At 43.8% G+C, this 14,308-nt stretch overlaps 1 protein-coding gene across 1 annotated transcript in view; it reads right to left on the bottom strand.

Annotated features, from left to right (window-relative positions):
- cacna1bb (calcium channel, voltage-dependent, N type, alpha 1B subunit, b) overlaps positions 1-13,913 on the bottom strand; it is a gene marked incomplete at both ends in the record, with an annotated part of 227,068 nt that extends 213,155 nt beyond the window's left edge. Inside the window, 3 exons of the mRNA XM_080476704.1 lie at positions 4,703-4,842; positions 10,800-10,905; positions 13,609-13,913. Coding sequence (XP_080332830.1) covers positions 4,703-4,842; positions 10,800-10,905; positions 13,609-13,913 — 551 coding nt within the window. The remainder of the gene's footprint in view (positions 1-4,702; positions 4,843-10,799; positions 10,906-13,608) is intronic.
- Between the last annotated feature and the right edge of the window lie 395 nt (positions 13,914-14,308).

Below are 14,308 nucleotides of genomic sequence, written 5' to 3' on the forward strand. Positions count from 1 at the left end.
CCTTCCTGCCGCAAAAGATTGACAACATGCAGAAGCACGTCCGGGCTTCAATAAACCTAAAAGAGCACGCGGCACCCTGCTGCTTGTATCAATCCAGCTCATGTATAAATCATACCCTCGACATTCGCTTACAAAGCATCAAATGCAACGTCTGTGAACTTTGTCGTTCGGGTCCACAAACCTTTCCACCCGCCGTGCTCTGCCAATGAAAGATGTCGAGCTCTGCCAACACCACAGAGCCACAAGTCGTTGGCTCGACTCTCCTTCAGGGTTTGCAGCGGTGGAGCTGGCAAACTGTTTGATCTGCGGAGTCCTTCTCAGTCATGAGGGGCGATTATAAAGGCACAACTCTATACACACTTGCACTTGATGGACTTCAAAATAGAAGTCTTTGTGCTCTGTTGTATTGCCTCTGTGCTCCTCAGGGACAAAGACGGTGGATGGCTTTCGATCCCCAGTGACATAAACAGCCCTCCCTGCACAGCGAAAGTAAGTTATTTTCCACAAAATACTATTTGCGACAGACCTGTTTCTATTTTCTGGGTCATGAATGGACATTCCCACCTGACAATTTCTCGTGAAAAGATGCACTGCTGTTTGAGAGAGATTGAAAAACCTTTAACAAATGCTAATATTAGGAATTTGTAAAACATGTACATATGCGCCACAGGTGTTTGAACACTTTCACTCACTGGTGAATGGAGGGATGTTTTCCTCCAGATGCACAATAAGAAAAATGGTGCATTCTAATGCATTGTGGAGTACTAAATACTACATTGTGACATGACAAAATGGAGGACCAGTTGATATTGAACCAACCAAACACCAAATATGAAATTGGGTACTGGGTAAAACTGGATGTGGGATTCTGTTTGTATGTCTCAAACAACAAACATCACAGTGTAAAGCATTATGGGATTGAGCCACTGAAATGAATCGGGTCACGTGTTGGTGCATAAACCAGGTTTCCATTAGTAACTGGAGTCATTTCCATCTCTATATGGGACTGAAACATCAACATCCCAGGTGAAACTTCTCCGTTCAACTTCTTCCTCGTGTGGATATTCTCACTTCATGTCGCACTTTTTGTTCCATTACAGACACTTGGGTTGACATGCATACACAGGAGTTAAATCTGGTTTATGTTTGCACAAGTTGACTGAGATAGTTGTATTTATATATGGACAGACAGATCCAACAGGCTCAAAAAGTAGCTCCATCGTAAGCAAACACACACATGCAAACATAGCAATACTACTACTACTACTAATAATAATGATAATAATATGTTACAGGAGGAACAGTTCTGCAATAAATATCAAGAAGCTTTTTAATGAAGACATGAGAGTCTAATTCCTTGTCAGCATCATGACTGAGCTCACTGCTAGATGTAATAGATAGATGTAATGAGCTGTCTCTGGAGTTAATCTACTGTATTTGATTATTGTTTATTTAAATATGAACTTATTATTGTAAATGCATTGTTGTAAAGAAAAAAGAGAATGTCTTTCATCATACCTTAAAACGAATGTATGTTTAAGAAACTCACATTACTCAAATACCTCTAAGTAAATAAAGACAGAAATGTTCTGCTCTGACTGCAGTTTGCCTTTTAAGTGTTGGAAAATTTTAAGTTCTTCTCCAGGGTTAATTTGACCAGACCCCATTCCCAAAATGCAGGTATAAACTGTATTTCTGGTGCTGATACAGAAACAAAGTGACTCATACGTGTGTGTGTGTGGAGAGCTTGTGTCTGTAATGAGATTTGCTAGTGCGCACTGAGGCCTGCAGATTCACTGGTTTGTGTGTGTGTGTATTAATATGTGTGTGTATAATGGATCAAATAATTAGATTTGAGCCTCTGTGCTTATACAAGTTGTACCTGTGTGATATGTTTGAGACGTGTCTTTCCTGCAGTGAGATTTGAGCATAATTGCAGGGTTTATTTTCCCTCAGCAGAGACTTGAAGGCTCACCTTTGTCATATTACGTCCTGGTCAGGCAGTGTAACATTTGTAATCTAAATATCCAATGAGATATTGTGCAGAACAAAAAACGCACAACAGTGATTCTGTCAGTCTACAGTGAGGACAAACAAAACCTGCACGAACAGATGAAGCTTAAGAGAATAAAATTAACTTGTAAACATTACAAAAGGTTTAAAGCGGAGGTGGGGAAAGACGGAGACATTTACAGCTTCAAGCCTTATAAAAGAAGACATCTTTTCTTTCTCAACTCAACAACTTGTTGCAAGAGTACTTTTGCTAAACTGATAAGGAAACATGGCAGTCTACTGGCAGAGCAATGTCCTGTCATGGCTGACAAAACCGATATGCCTTGTGGAACATGTAGTGAACGTTCACGCTGAGAGGCGGTGTGTATTTCTATTTAATGGGATTATTTGCATTTCAAGCTCCCATGAGCCACATAAAATCACATAGCGGCGCTCAGGTTTGACACGTGTGCATGTACAAGATAATCATCGTGGAATGGTGGCAACCTGCCAAGCCTCTAAACATAATGTAAATGTCAGTTTGTGCGTCTCATGGTGCTCGGCGGTGCCGATAGTTGTAATTATATTGTGGACGGACGTGATGTTGGGAGTAGCTTTAAAGGTGATTCTTCTAAAGAAAAAGCATTTATTGAACTGAACTGGCGTGAATCAAGACGGACTAACTTAAATCATGGATTTTGTTTTGAAATGTTTCTGCTGTCAGTCATTTTCCGTCAACAGGTAAAAAGCCGAGAAGGAACTCTGTTGAAACTCCAGCAGTAACTACTCGGGAACGTCATTGACTTTTCCCGACTCCTTTTCTGATGATAAGACATACAGGCCATTACGAGCCTCCAAAACCCCAAAGTGTGACAGCTCGCCCACCCGGGCCGCCGCTAAGAGCTGCTCAAACAGAGAAAAGGAACTATTTTACTGTACAAAGGCTTCTGTCAGAGAAATCTGTGGCCAACAAGCTGAACTCCTGACATGTGCTCTTTTCTCAAACACTTATTCTCAAGTGGGAAAACACACGCTGGACTTTGAATGTGATCTTCAGGGGGTACGGCTAGACGTGGCGGCGAAAAAGTTTTTTTTTTCAATCTCATCTAAAACTGTCTCGAGGCTTCTGGTTTAAGCCGACTGTGAAAGTCTCCTTCACTCTTTCTCCATTTACGGGTGGGAGCAGTGGAAGATCAATGGAGATTTCAAGACTACTGAATGAGGACGATCTGACATGTCCGTAAGCTGTGTTTGTATGTTTCTGTTTGACTCTGGTTGCTTTTCTTCCTCATTTTCACTGCGTTCCACAATTAATCCACCAATGAGGACGAGGAGTTAGGACTGGATGATCAGACCGTTTAGAAGCTGCCTCATCTGCATGTCAAACAGCTCATTTGTCATCATTTTCTACATTTTATTGGGTCTTTTTTCAGCTCTTATGATACTATTTTGAAACTTCACAAATAAATTGTGCAAATCTAATCCCCGAAAAGACAAAGATTTTATTATTTTCTCTCGTGTCTCATCCAAATGAACAAACGGGTGCACTGCTGAGTGTTGAGTCGTCTATAGCACGTTTAGCAGCAGAGGCCGGTGCCGTAAACTAGTGATTCCCATAGCATTGTTTTAGGTCTTAAACATTGCTGAGTCAGCATTAACTTCATTTATGTCACACAAATACTTGTTGATGTTCCAGATGTGTCAGTCAACAATCTGGATCTTCTGTTGAAAAAAAAACCACAAAATCTAAAATTCAAAGAAATGACAGCGTGCACAGAGAGCTTGGACGTGTCTCATCAGGTCTGCTTTGTGAAAACGGCTTTAAAGGAGTCCTATTGTGCAAAATTTAATTTCTAGTGGTTTACCAAAAGAAACATGTGTCCCCATGCCTAGACTGACGCCCCAGAATGGAAGAAAATCTGTAATCTCTCTCCCTGGCTTGTTTCAGTTTATAAAAAGTGTGTTGCTCCAATGAGCCAATCAGAAATCAAACCCTATATAGTGTCATCAGGGGTTTAGCCAATCCCAAGCAAGGCCCTCCCTTTGACCCTCCCACAATTAGGCAACTCTGCTCTGGCACATGGCACCACGAGAGGAAGTACTTCCTCCTCTTCCCAAGATGGGCATGTGTGGGCGGAGCCAGTCCAGCTCACACAGACACAGCAGATTCTGAATGCAGCTCCTATGATCCAATATTCAAATGGATGAAAATCACGGAAAAGCAATAAACTTTGAACACAACGTTTTTGGACCAATGAGACCATGTGAAAGTGTTGAAAAGCTGGATAATATGATGCCTTTAATCATGATGTGATAATCAGTTTCACAGTGGGAGCGCAAACAGAATGACAACCTTAGAGGGGGGGTACGCACCCCCGAGCAAGTCGCACGCTGGGTGTGATGGAACAACAGAGAGGGCAGCTTCAGGTACTGCACACTGTTGATAAGAGCACAGCGAGTCCATCCACACAATCCACAGACCCCGTGAGGACGAAGCAACAAATGTCCCCCCGCCACTGTGTTCAGCTCTTTTCCAGCTCGACTTACTTGTTGAACAACACACACGCTTGTAGGCAGAGCGGAGTCTCGCTGGAGGAGGGTGATTCCACCAGCGTGGCCTCGTGGGCCGCTCCCAAAAGAAACCACTCTCTCACTTATGACTTCCATCTGCAGCCGACACCCGGCGGGCGGGGGTCGGCGGTTGACTCACCCAGTGAGGACGACAACGAAGTCCATTACATTCCAGCCGTTGCGGAGGTAGGAGCCTTTGTGGAACGCGAAGCCCAGGGCGATGATCTTAATGGCGGCCTCGAAACAGAATATTCCAATAAAGTAGGGCTCCGTGTCGTCCTACAGGGAGACAGAGGCAGGAATGAGACGCGCGCAGGGAGATCTTTTTGTTGCGGGGTAAAAGAGTGTTTAATGAAGCGTCAAGTCGAAGACAGGACAGTAAGTGAAAGTGCTCTTCTTGCAGCGGCACGGGCAGAAGGGCAGGAGCTGGTGCGCTCCTCTATCGGATGAGAAAAAAGGCGTAAACACAGTGAAAACAAACATTTACAAGCACAGCATGAGCTCAGAGTCTCTCTTTAGTCAATACAACCACTGGCATGCAGATTCAACGCAGCCAAAAGGATCAAATATTTAACTGAAAGCAGATTGCAGTGAAATGAAAAGGTTCCACACAGGAAGCGATCTGTCACCTTGATGTGTGACACACTCAGGCCAGAGGTCAGCGCGATACACAAAGAGCGACCTCTGCCCAGAACGTGCACCGGCGCACGCTAATAGAGTCGAGTGCTTCTTCGGCTGACCACTGAGATGACCAGAGAGCTTTTGTCGTTTGCTCAAGAGGCCAGGCGGCCGCTCGGCCTCTTGAGCAAACTACAAAAGCATCTGAGGCAAAAGGAAGCATGCGGACGGGCTTCATTCAGGGTGACCAGGAAAGGCACTTTGGTGTTTCTTGCATAACACATGAGTGTGGTCACAAAAAGTGAGCACAGCCAGAAACCCATGTGCAGACCTTTCGCGTCAATCGCTGGAAAATAGAGGAATCGGGTTCTAAAGCTTTTTGGAAAATCAACAGATATGATTATAGTTATACCATAGAAATGATTTACATCTTATTTATTACTGTGTTTGTGTTCATTTGTATTTCTGTGCATCTTTGTGTTTATCTGATTGTTTATGTTTACATGCTTCTTCAAGTTTGGCTATTTTTCCTCCCTTTGTTTGTGTTTACCTGTTTGTTAACTCACTTAATCGTTTACTTTACTTTTTTGTTGAGTCACTCACTTAGATGTTACTCACTGAAATGTTTACCCATTTCTTTGATTTAATCTTCCCTCAAGTGTTTGCCTGTTTGTTGACGCACTCACTTAAGTGTTTATTTACTTACTCAAGTGTTTGTTGTTGATTGTTTGTTCACCTTTTTCACCCGCTCAAAGCAGATTTTCAGTTCAATATTTCTGGACTCAAGTCATGTTGTGACTGTGGTCACACTACAACCCTTTTTTTTTGGCACATATGAGACTCATATCTAATTGTTTACGTTCAAGGTCTTGTCACGTTTCATCTGACTGTTTTTACTTCACTGCAACGACAATCTCATTTTGTACCGGTGATGAGCGGTGCTACGGATCAAGTGGTTCAGCTGTTAACTGGTGACTGGCCTCCTTCTTATTTTTGCTCTTAAGTGCAGACGTAAAAAAATAATTATCCACAGAAAAGTGAAGCTGTCCCGGTGAACGCCATTTAACCGAACTTAGAATAAAGTGTACCTTTCGAGTCCATGTTCTTGTTTGATGGACACGTGATGTGTCAGCGCGTCACTGAGGGGGCGGGGCTATAACCCAGCTCACAGATAGTCACCACAGTCAGTGGACAGGTGTTCACCACTGCACTGAAGCTGAATCAACGTGTGACCGATATTGATGCAACTCTGTATTTTCTTCCTCGTATTCTATTGCTTCTAATGTGTGTTTACAGTATAATACTGTTTTTTTCCTCAGGTTGTAAAGCCCATTAAATTGCTTTGTATTTTATTAAAATAAAGAAAGAAAGAAAGAAACCTATGTATGTGGTGTCATTGTGGAACTAGTATTATTGAAGTTAACCTAATTTAACTTCTATAAAGAAATTACAGGAAACATCATGCAGCTGAAAACATGTGAGGAAACTGTGAGCTCGTCATTTGGAAACTTCTTCAATATGTGAGTGAAGTATTAAAGCTTCCCTAAAGGTTTTCCAGAGATGTTGCATTCATTAAACAAGAGTTTTGGTTTTCTGTTTGGCCACAATGACCTCATTGGTTTGTCTGTGTCGGTGGGCACAAGGGGGAAAAAAATCATTCAGGCTGTAGTGGAGATGTTGTGATAATGAGAACATGATAGAGGGGTGGTTGTTATTGGATGGACGACCTCTGGCATTTCAATATTTCCAATGCAGTTGGATAAATATTAAGGAAGTAGAAAAGGTGTAACATCAAACCAGAGAAGCTCTTGGACTGAGAAGGAGGGCAATCAAATGAGTGGATCAATCAGAACAACACAGATTCAAAGCAAGAAACAGGTTGATGTCCACTTGCACTAATTCAATCTGTCCACTGGGACTTTGAATGCATCACGAACCAAACACAGGAACTGACGGAGGCAAAGCACTTTGCAGTTTATCTTTATTGATAAGAATCAAATAGGAATTGTTGTAATCCAGTTAGTCAATATAAGTCACAACCACCATCGGCCATGGGATTCATTTACATCCTTCGATGACGTTGAAAGCAGCATTGTGAGTGCAAAGTGAACTGGACTTAAACTGGGAAACCACAATGCCAGTTAGGTGACCACGTGAGCAAATCTGTGGGGGGGGGGGCATTATTATTAGGAGGGTCTAACTCTACCCTGGAAAGGCAGCTGGGTAATTGCACGTCCTTCCGATGTGATATAAGATGAATCAGAAGGACCTGTGATTGACCCTGTACACTGCGGCCTCATGGGAGCAGGAAGGTAAAGGATCAGAGAGAGAAAAAACAACCAGCAATCAACTGGAATACCAATTTTAACCTCCATAAGAACTGAATGGTCTGGGTCAGACAAAGAAGATTTGTTGTCAGATCGACAGAAAAGGCAGGCAGGAAGGTGGGGGGGGTAACTTGACGTGTGGATAAAATAAAGGCAGTGGGGCCAGCAAGAACGGCCAGAGGGGGTCGTTTCGTTGACATTTGGACTGACAGGAAAAGCTCCTGGGGCTTTTGAGCAGCCTTCTGGTGTGACATAATGACAAAAATGAAGTATGGAGTAATGGAAGTGGGGGGTCGGGGGGGGGGGGGGGGGGGTAGGGCCCCCTGCCCTGCTCAAGGGTTCCTCAGGTGTGACATTACAGGAAATGAAACGCAGGGAAACAACACACCTGAACCAAACAGCACGCCAGCATACGCACCGCGTGTCGTTACGCTGTGCGTTTGGACTCGGGGGAGTTGTTTGCAGTTGGCGGCGCGGTTCACACCCCGAGTTCTGCTGCGAGCAGAAGAGTTTGACATGACGCTTTTTTCCTTTGCCTCCATTAATATCCGCCAGAGCCTCGGAGCAAAGCACGGGGCGTGAGCAGAGGATATCTCACGCCTACACTGCGTTCTCTTTTCGCTCCCCTGCTCCGAGCCCACTACAACCTGACAGACAGCCCCCGACAACCCCCAGCGCCACCCAGCCTCCACGGAAACAATCACACGAGAGCAGTGTGACACAGCAGAGCGCTGGCAGGAACGCAACCTTTTCTACAACCAGCATTCACAATAATACACATGTTGGGCTTCGGGGCAGCCGCTTCTGGACAATATGGCTCACAGGAGCCATTAACATCAACCTGCGATGTGATCTCCTATAAAAGACGAAACCGTCAGATGTGTTACGTAATGACGGGGCTGGAGGCTCGTCTGGATGTATGTCCGTGCCGGCGGTGTTGTAACATCTATTATATATACATCTGAAACACCTATCAATTATATATATGCCTCCACCAAACAACTGGGGGATTGTCAGTGGATCGCAGCACCAAAGATGTGAAGCACTCCCACTGAAGAGCTGCGATCCCACTTAAAGCCGCCTCGTGCAGCGTCGACAACGCTTCATAAATAATAGTTCTAATTTAAAGGCATCTTGTTGGATTACATCCTTCAGGTGGGGGAGGCGGAGGGAGGTCGTCTGTTAGTCCTATTGGTTATCCGAGATGAATACATGGACTTTTATCCAGACTGTTGTTCTCTGTGATTTTGTGGCTCCGCTGCTTCAAAACTTGTGATTCTCCAGAGCTACGGCGCCCCTCCAAACAAGGGAAGTGCTGAATCACGAAGCTGCATGCAGATTTATTTTCTCATCCCCCTTCACGTGCCATTTGACCTTCCTCTTTTGTTGCTCCGTGAAGCTGCCCAGCTGTGCGACGTGTCGAGGTTCACATGTAAGGCTTGAAGGAAAACTGTTTAAGCTTTTCCATGTTTTATGTTTCGTCTAAAACATTGAAGTTGTTGGTAATAGCCTTAACGTCAGGCTTAGTTCTACAAGAAGAAACGCCCAATTTGAACCAGATGTGAAGTGCTGGTTGCATCACAAAGCAAATGAGGCTGGTGCTAAATTACAATGGTTGGTGCTGCTTACCATGGGCTGGGCTTTTAAGAGTGCAATAATAAAACTGTCCTGCAGAGGAAGTTTCGGTTTTACCTTCAGAAATATAGGAAAGGCTGTGATGAACAAATGGGTAGGAGATTCCTTCAAGTCGGACTACATTTCTCTGGAAAGACTAAGGTTTGGTATTAACGATCAGAATGACCTCTTTACATTAAAGTTTGGCCAAGTGTGGGAGTACCTGGGAACTCAGAGAATAACTACCCGAAATGTTAAGGACCTTTGAGTTCATTGCTGTGGATTTAATTAGAATTTTCATATAACCTGTATATATGCTTTGCTGGACTGCTGTAATTTTGAAAAAGTTCAAAAAATAAAAGTGTCCTGCAGATTGGGTTTTCATCCTTTAAAGTAAACTTACTGATATACTTTGTATGGAAGGTTACTCGAGAACCACTATAACCCTGTATTTTATTCCTTGTGTCGTATTGCTTCTAATGTGTGTTTATAATATGTGGCGTCTTTCATTTTTTCCAAGGTTGTAAAGCCTATTAAATTGCTTTATGTTTTAAGTGTGCAGTATCGGACCTGATCCCCGATACTGGTCTCGGTATCGGTCCATCCTTAATAAAAAGTGTTTTAAAGTTTTAAAGAGTGACTCTGATTGCAATGACACTTTTTTCCAACATCATAGTCACGAGTCGTTCATAAATTGAATGCTTTTCAATATTTCTTTGTTTGTTTGGAAGAATTGAAGTTACAAAATAAAGTTATTCATCCAACAAAGGGTTGAGATATGAGATATGAGATAAACAGTATGTCGCACATGGCTTCTGCACCATTTGTGGTGAAATGTTTAACAGTAGAGTTTTTGTATTAGATGTGAAAAAAACTTCTGAATAATGATGTTAACATTATGTTTAAGTCACTTGTTCATTAGATTGACTGAATTTATTTTGGTGTTATCTCTGTAGAATTTGTTATGAGTTTTTGATTTGTTGTAAACTTCTACCCTTTACCCCCCCCCCCCCCCCCCCCCCCCGTGGGGCATTAATGAGGCTCCAAGTATAAGAGTCCACTGTTTGTTCAAGCTGAATCCACTATGTGATAAAAAAAATTCGATCATCTTGTGCTGGAATAGAAATATGATCATGATGCTGGTGTCAAATTACTAGGAACTCGCTCTATTTTGTGTGTGGTGGCAGGAGGAGCTTTCAAAATGGATAATTAGAGGAAGTCGTGCCTCCAGGGAGAGAGAGGGGAAGAGACAGCAGCTTAAACAGCTTCTTCTGGCAACAGAGAGAACTGATCTACTTCCTTAAAGGCCACAAAGGTTTTTGGTTTTTTTAAGTGAATTATGAAAAGATTCAAAAATATAGAAAAAAATCACAACTTGAAAACCAACTCAATTGATCACGGTTTAAACTGTGTGTACATAATTGCAGCTGTGGGAACAGGGGATGAAGGTTAACTCACAGAGGATCTGCTGACTTACAAAAGTAAAGCTTGAAGAATTAAAAAAAAAAAGAGAGAGAGAGAGAATAACAAAGAGAAACACAGTTAAACACATCTAATGAGTGAGCGGAGCTGCTGTAAATAATCTGGAGCAGGTCAGTCCTCTGGGACTCCTGGGGAGGTTTTAGAGAAACACTGAGGCAAGGGGAAAACCAGGCGACCTCGATAGAGGGGACTCACCAGGCGTTCGGACATGGGCGTCTTGTCGCTGGCGGGCAGGTGCTGCTCCAGGGCCAGGACGATGCAGTTGGCGATGATCGTAGCCAGGATCATGTACTCGAACGGAGTGTGAGGGTTAAGGAGAGGTTCAGTCATTTCACAGCAGAATCAAAACAAGTTCTCATGCACAAAACACGGGGATGATTTGGTGTCAACACTCAACATTAGTTGTGATGAAATATCAGGATGCATAGTCATGGCAGCCAAGAATCAGCTGCGGCAGGACGACGGGCGCCATCAAACTTGAATTTGAGTGCATTCTGCCCACTAAAGCATGAACCCTCCATCATGCTCTGGTTGAAGGCTCTTTACAAAGAAAGCATCCTATACATGTGCTTATGATCTTTCCAGATGGTTGAACATTTCCAACCATTTTCAATGGTCGGCTCATTCTGCAATCCATTTTCACTGGGTCAGCGCCTGCGGGTCGGGGCCTATTGAGGGTCTTCGGATCACGAGGGAATGGAGAGATGAAGACCAGCAAAGACGTGGTGTTATTAGTAATATGGATACAAAACTACCCCGATTACACAACAGGGAAAAGACTTACTGAAATTCCTCATGTTCATCTTGTGTTTTGTTTTTTTTGTTTGTTTTGTTTTTTCATTTTGCTTTATTTTATGTGTGGCAGGAAGTTCCATTTGTATCAAGTCGGCGACGGCAAAGGAGAAAATTGATAAATTTAATTACAGCTAATGTTTTCCCTGTCGCCCACAGAGCAGATCCAGCTGTCTGCTTGTGTTTGTCACACGAGCTCTCGGCTCTGCAGCCTCGGCTTCTTCACTGCATGAAAACATATTAGCTTCAGTGAGATATTTAATCAGTCAGTCTTGCTTTTTATCCAGCTTTGAGAATCGCATAAATGTGGCATGATCTGTATGAACAAGACAGGACTTAAACACGTGGTTCATGTAGGAGACGTCTTTCTTAACGCTTGCATGTGAAATCGAGCAATTAGTAACAAATCGCAGTTCCATGTCATTTGTCTCTCTTCGGCCCCGTTCACACGACATTTCACGCGGAAACGCATCATTTTTGTGTTTTCCGTTTCAGAAAAGCGTTGCATTCACACGACAATGTTTTCAAAAGGATGTCTGTTTCTACGGAAACGGCAGAAAAGCCGAAAATGATGCCGTTTTGTCTGCATACAGGCTATCGCTCATGTAAACAGGAGGTCGGTGAAACAGTAACAGAGATGCTCCTGACTGAAGACAGCAGCTTTGAACAGTTGTTCCATTTGCTCAGTGAGAATCAAGGAGCGAGACAGCAGCTCTGCAACAAACAGGTTTGTGCTAAAGTAATCCATTACTTCAAAATCTATTAGTCACATTATTCCCTGAGGAGTTGTTCACTGCTTCCTGCTTTAGATGGATGATAAACACGTGTTTAAGATGCTTTTCTTCGTGATGGAGGGCTCATGGTTCAGTTGACAGAATTCACTCAGATTAAGTTTGATCGTCCGACAGCATCCTGGACACAACATTCACAACATTCACCATGCAGCACATTCTTCGTTCAGTTTTACTCCGTATCTGAGTGTTGAAGTCTTTGATCGTGCTGAGGAAGCAAACGTTACCTGCTTTAAAAACCCGGGTCGAGCAGGTTAAAATTCAGTGTATGAAGCTTAAATTAAGGTGAGACTTCACACACTGCACACATTTCATGATTTAGAGCTAAATGCGTCTCACCTTAATGTTTTGGTTAATAGGTTTCTGGAAAAGGGCAGCGTGATGTGTTATTTAAAATCTTCTAACATGCCGCACTGTGTTTATTGTCACTTTTCTTTTAGCTTTGTGATTATGTAATGTGTCACAGTGTTATATGCCCAAGTATACTATAGGAGATCTTGTGTAGGAACTGGATATAAGGAGGGATTTTCCAAGCAAAGAGCCAAAAATAATCAACTTATAGGTCAATAAATGAAGGTTGAAGTAGTGTAATTTTGTCATATCTGAGTATTTTTCAATATGGGGAAAAATTGGAATAAATATGTACATTACCAATTGAGCCCATTTGTCTAACAAAGGGTTAAAGTACTCTGGGGACTTTTTCGGGGAAATCTCCTGAAGGTTCGCTATTAAAATCCATATTTCCAACTGTCATTCTTCCAGTTTTACCCGTTTTCTCACCTTAAGAAGGAGATGTCGCCCTTCTTGTGAGAGTGTGGTTGAAAGAAATGTGAGCAGAGACATTTGTTTGGCAGTGTGGTCGTGGTGTGGAGCTCGGAGCGTGGGCGCGCTCAGCACCATGGAGAGCGCTCCCGACCAAGACAACGAGGCGGTGCTGCGGCCGTGGACAGCCGCTCTCTCTCGCTCTCTTTTTTTTCTCTCTCTCTCTCTGTGTCTTCTCTTCCCCCGTAAAGTAAACTATATCAGCTCTTTCTCAACGGTTATGATGAGGAGGGGCAGGCACTCCAACCCTCTTTTTACGCACGCAGCTTTCTTTTCCATTATTAACTCCAAGCTGCGTAAATCGATTGCGTTGTTTGATAAACTACTGTGCGTCCCCCTGTGGACAAAAAAATATACAACTTATCAGCGGTTGTGAACGCTTTTTTTTTTCCAAGATCCAATTAGCGAACACAATAGGCGGGTGTGGAGTGTTTTCAGTATCTTTGTGTCATGTTGGAGAGAGATAAGACGGCAGGTGCGGCCAGGCAGCAGGAATCAAACCAGAAACCCCTCCGGGAGCGCAAATAGCTCCTGATCGGGCGGTGGTGGAGATGGTTGTGTGTGGTGTTTCTGCTTTATAACCATTTGTGGGAATGCACCTGCTCCATAAAGGATATGGCCACTCTGTTATCCTCTTGGCGTACTTCCTGATGAGGTTGTCCTCTCGGAAGATGAAGAGGGAGCGGTTGACGGTGAGGCAGTTCTGCTTGACGGGGTTGGGGTTGTAGATGGCCATGGTGCGTGCTCTCTGGGCCATCGACTGCTTGTACATCCTCTGCCCGCCCGGAGCGCCGCCGCCTCCGCCGCCCCGGGCGCCTCCTCTGCCGGCGCCCGGTGCGCCTCTCCCTCCGCCGCCCGCGCTGCCTCCATAGCGGCTGGGCAGATCCTCCGCGAAGCGAGCCATCCTGGAAACGCACAGATCCGAAAGGGAAAATCCAAAGTGGTGTCAGTGGGAACGGAGGGGAGACGCATCACAACAAGACGCGCTTCATCCAGAGCACTGAGAAAAACCCGGTGGCGTCTCTAAAAACCATCTCCTCCCGAATCTCCCCGCTTATTCATCCTCAACGAGATGAGGAAGAGGAAGAAAAAAACCTTTAAAGTTTCAGTAATAAAGCACTTCACGTGTGGATCACTTGACTGAAGCTGTTGCTTCCATAACAGCCGCTCCTTCAGTCCGCACAGCCTCCATCAGCGTCCAAACACCAGTTGAAATGGATCAAAAAACCCTGGATCAACAACAACAACAATAAAAAAAAACACACACACACAAACACACAGAGGCTAATCCAACAGGAG

Source organism: Lipophrys pholis, assembly GCF_963383615.2.
Source record: "Lipophrys pholis genome assembly, chromosome: 12".
Classification (NCBI taxonomy): domain Eukaryota; kingdom Metazoa; phylum Chordata; class Actinopteri; order Blenniiformes; family Blenniidae; genus Lipophrys; species Lipophrys pholis.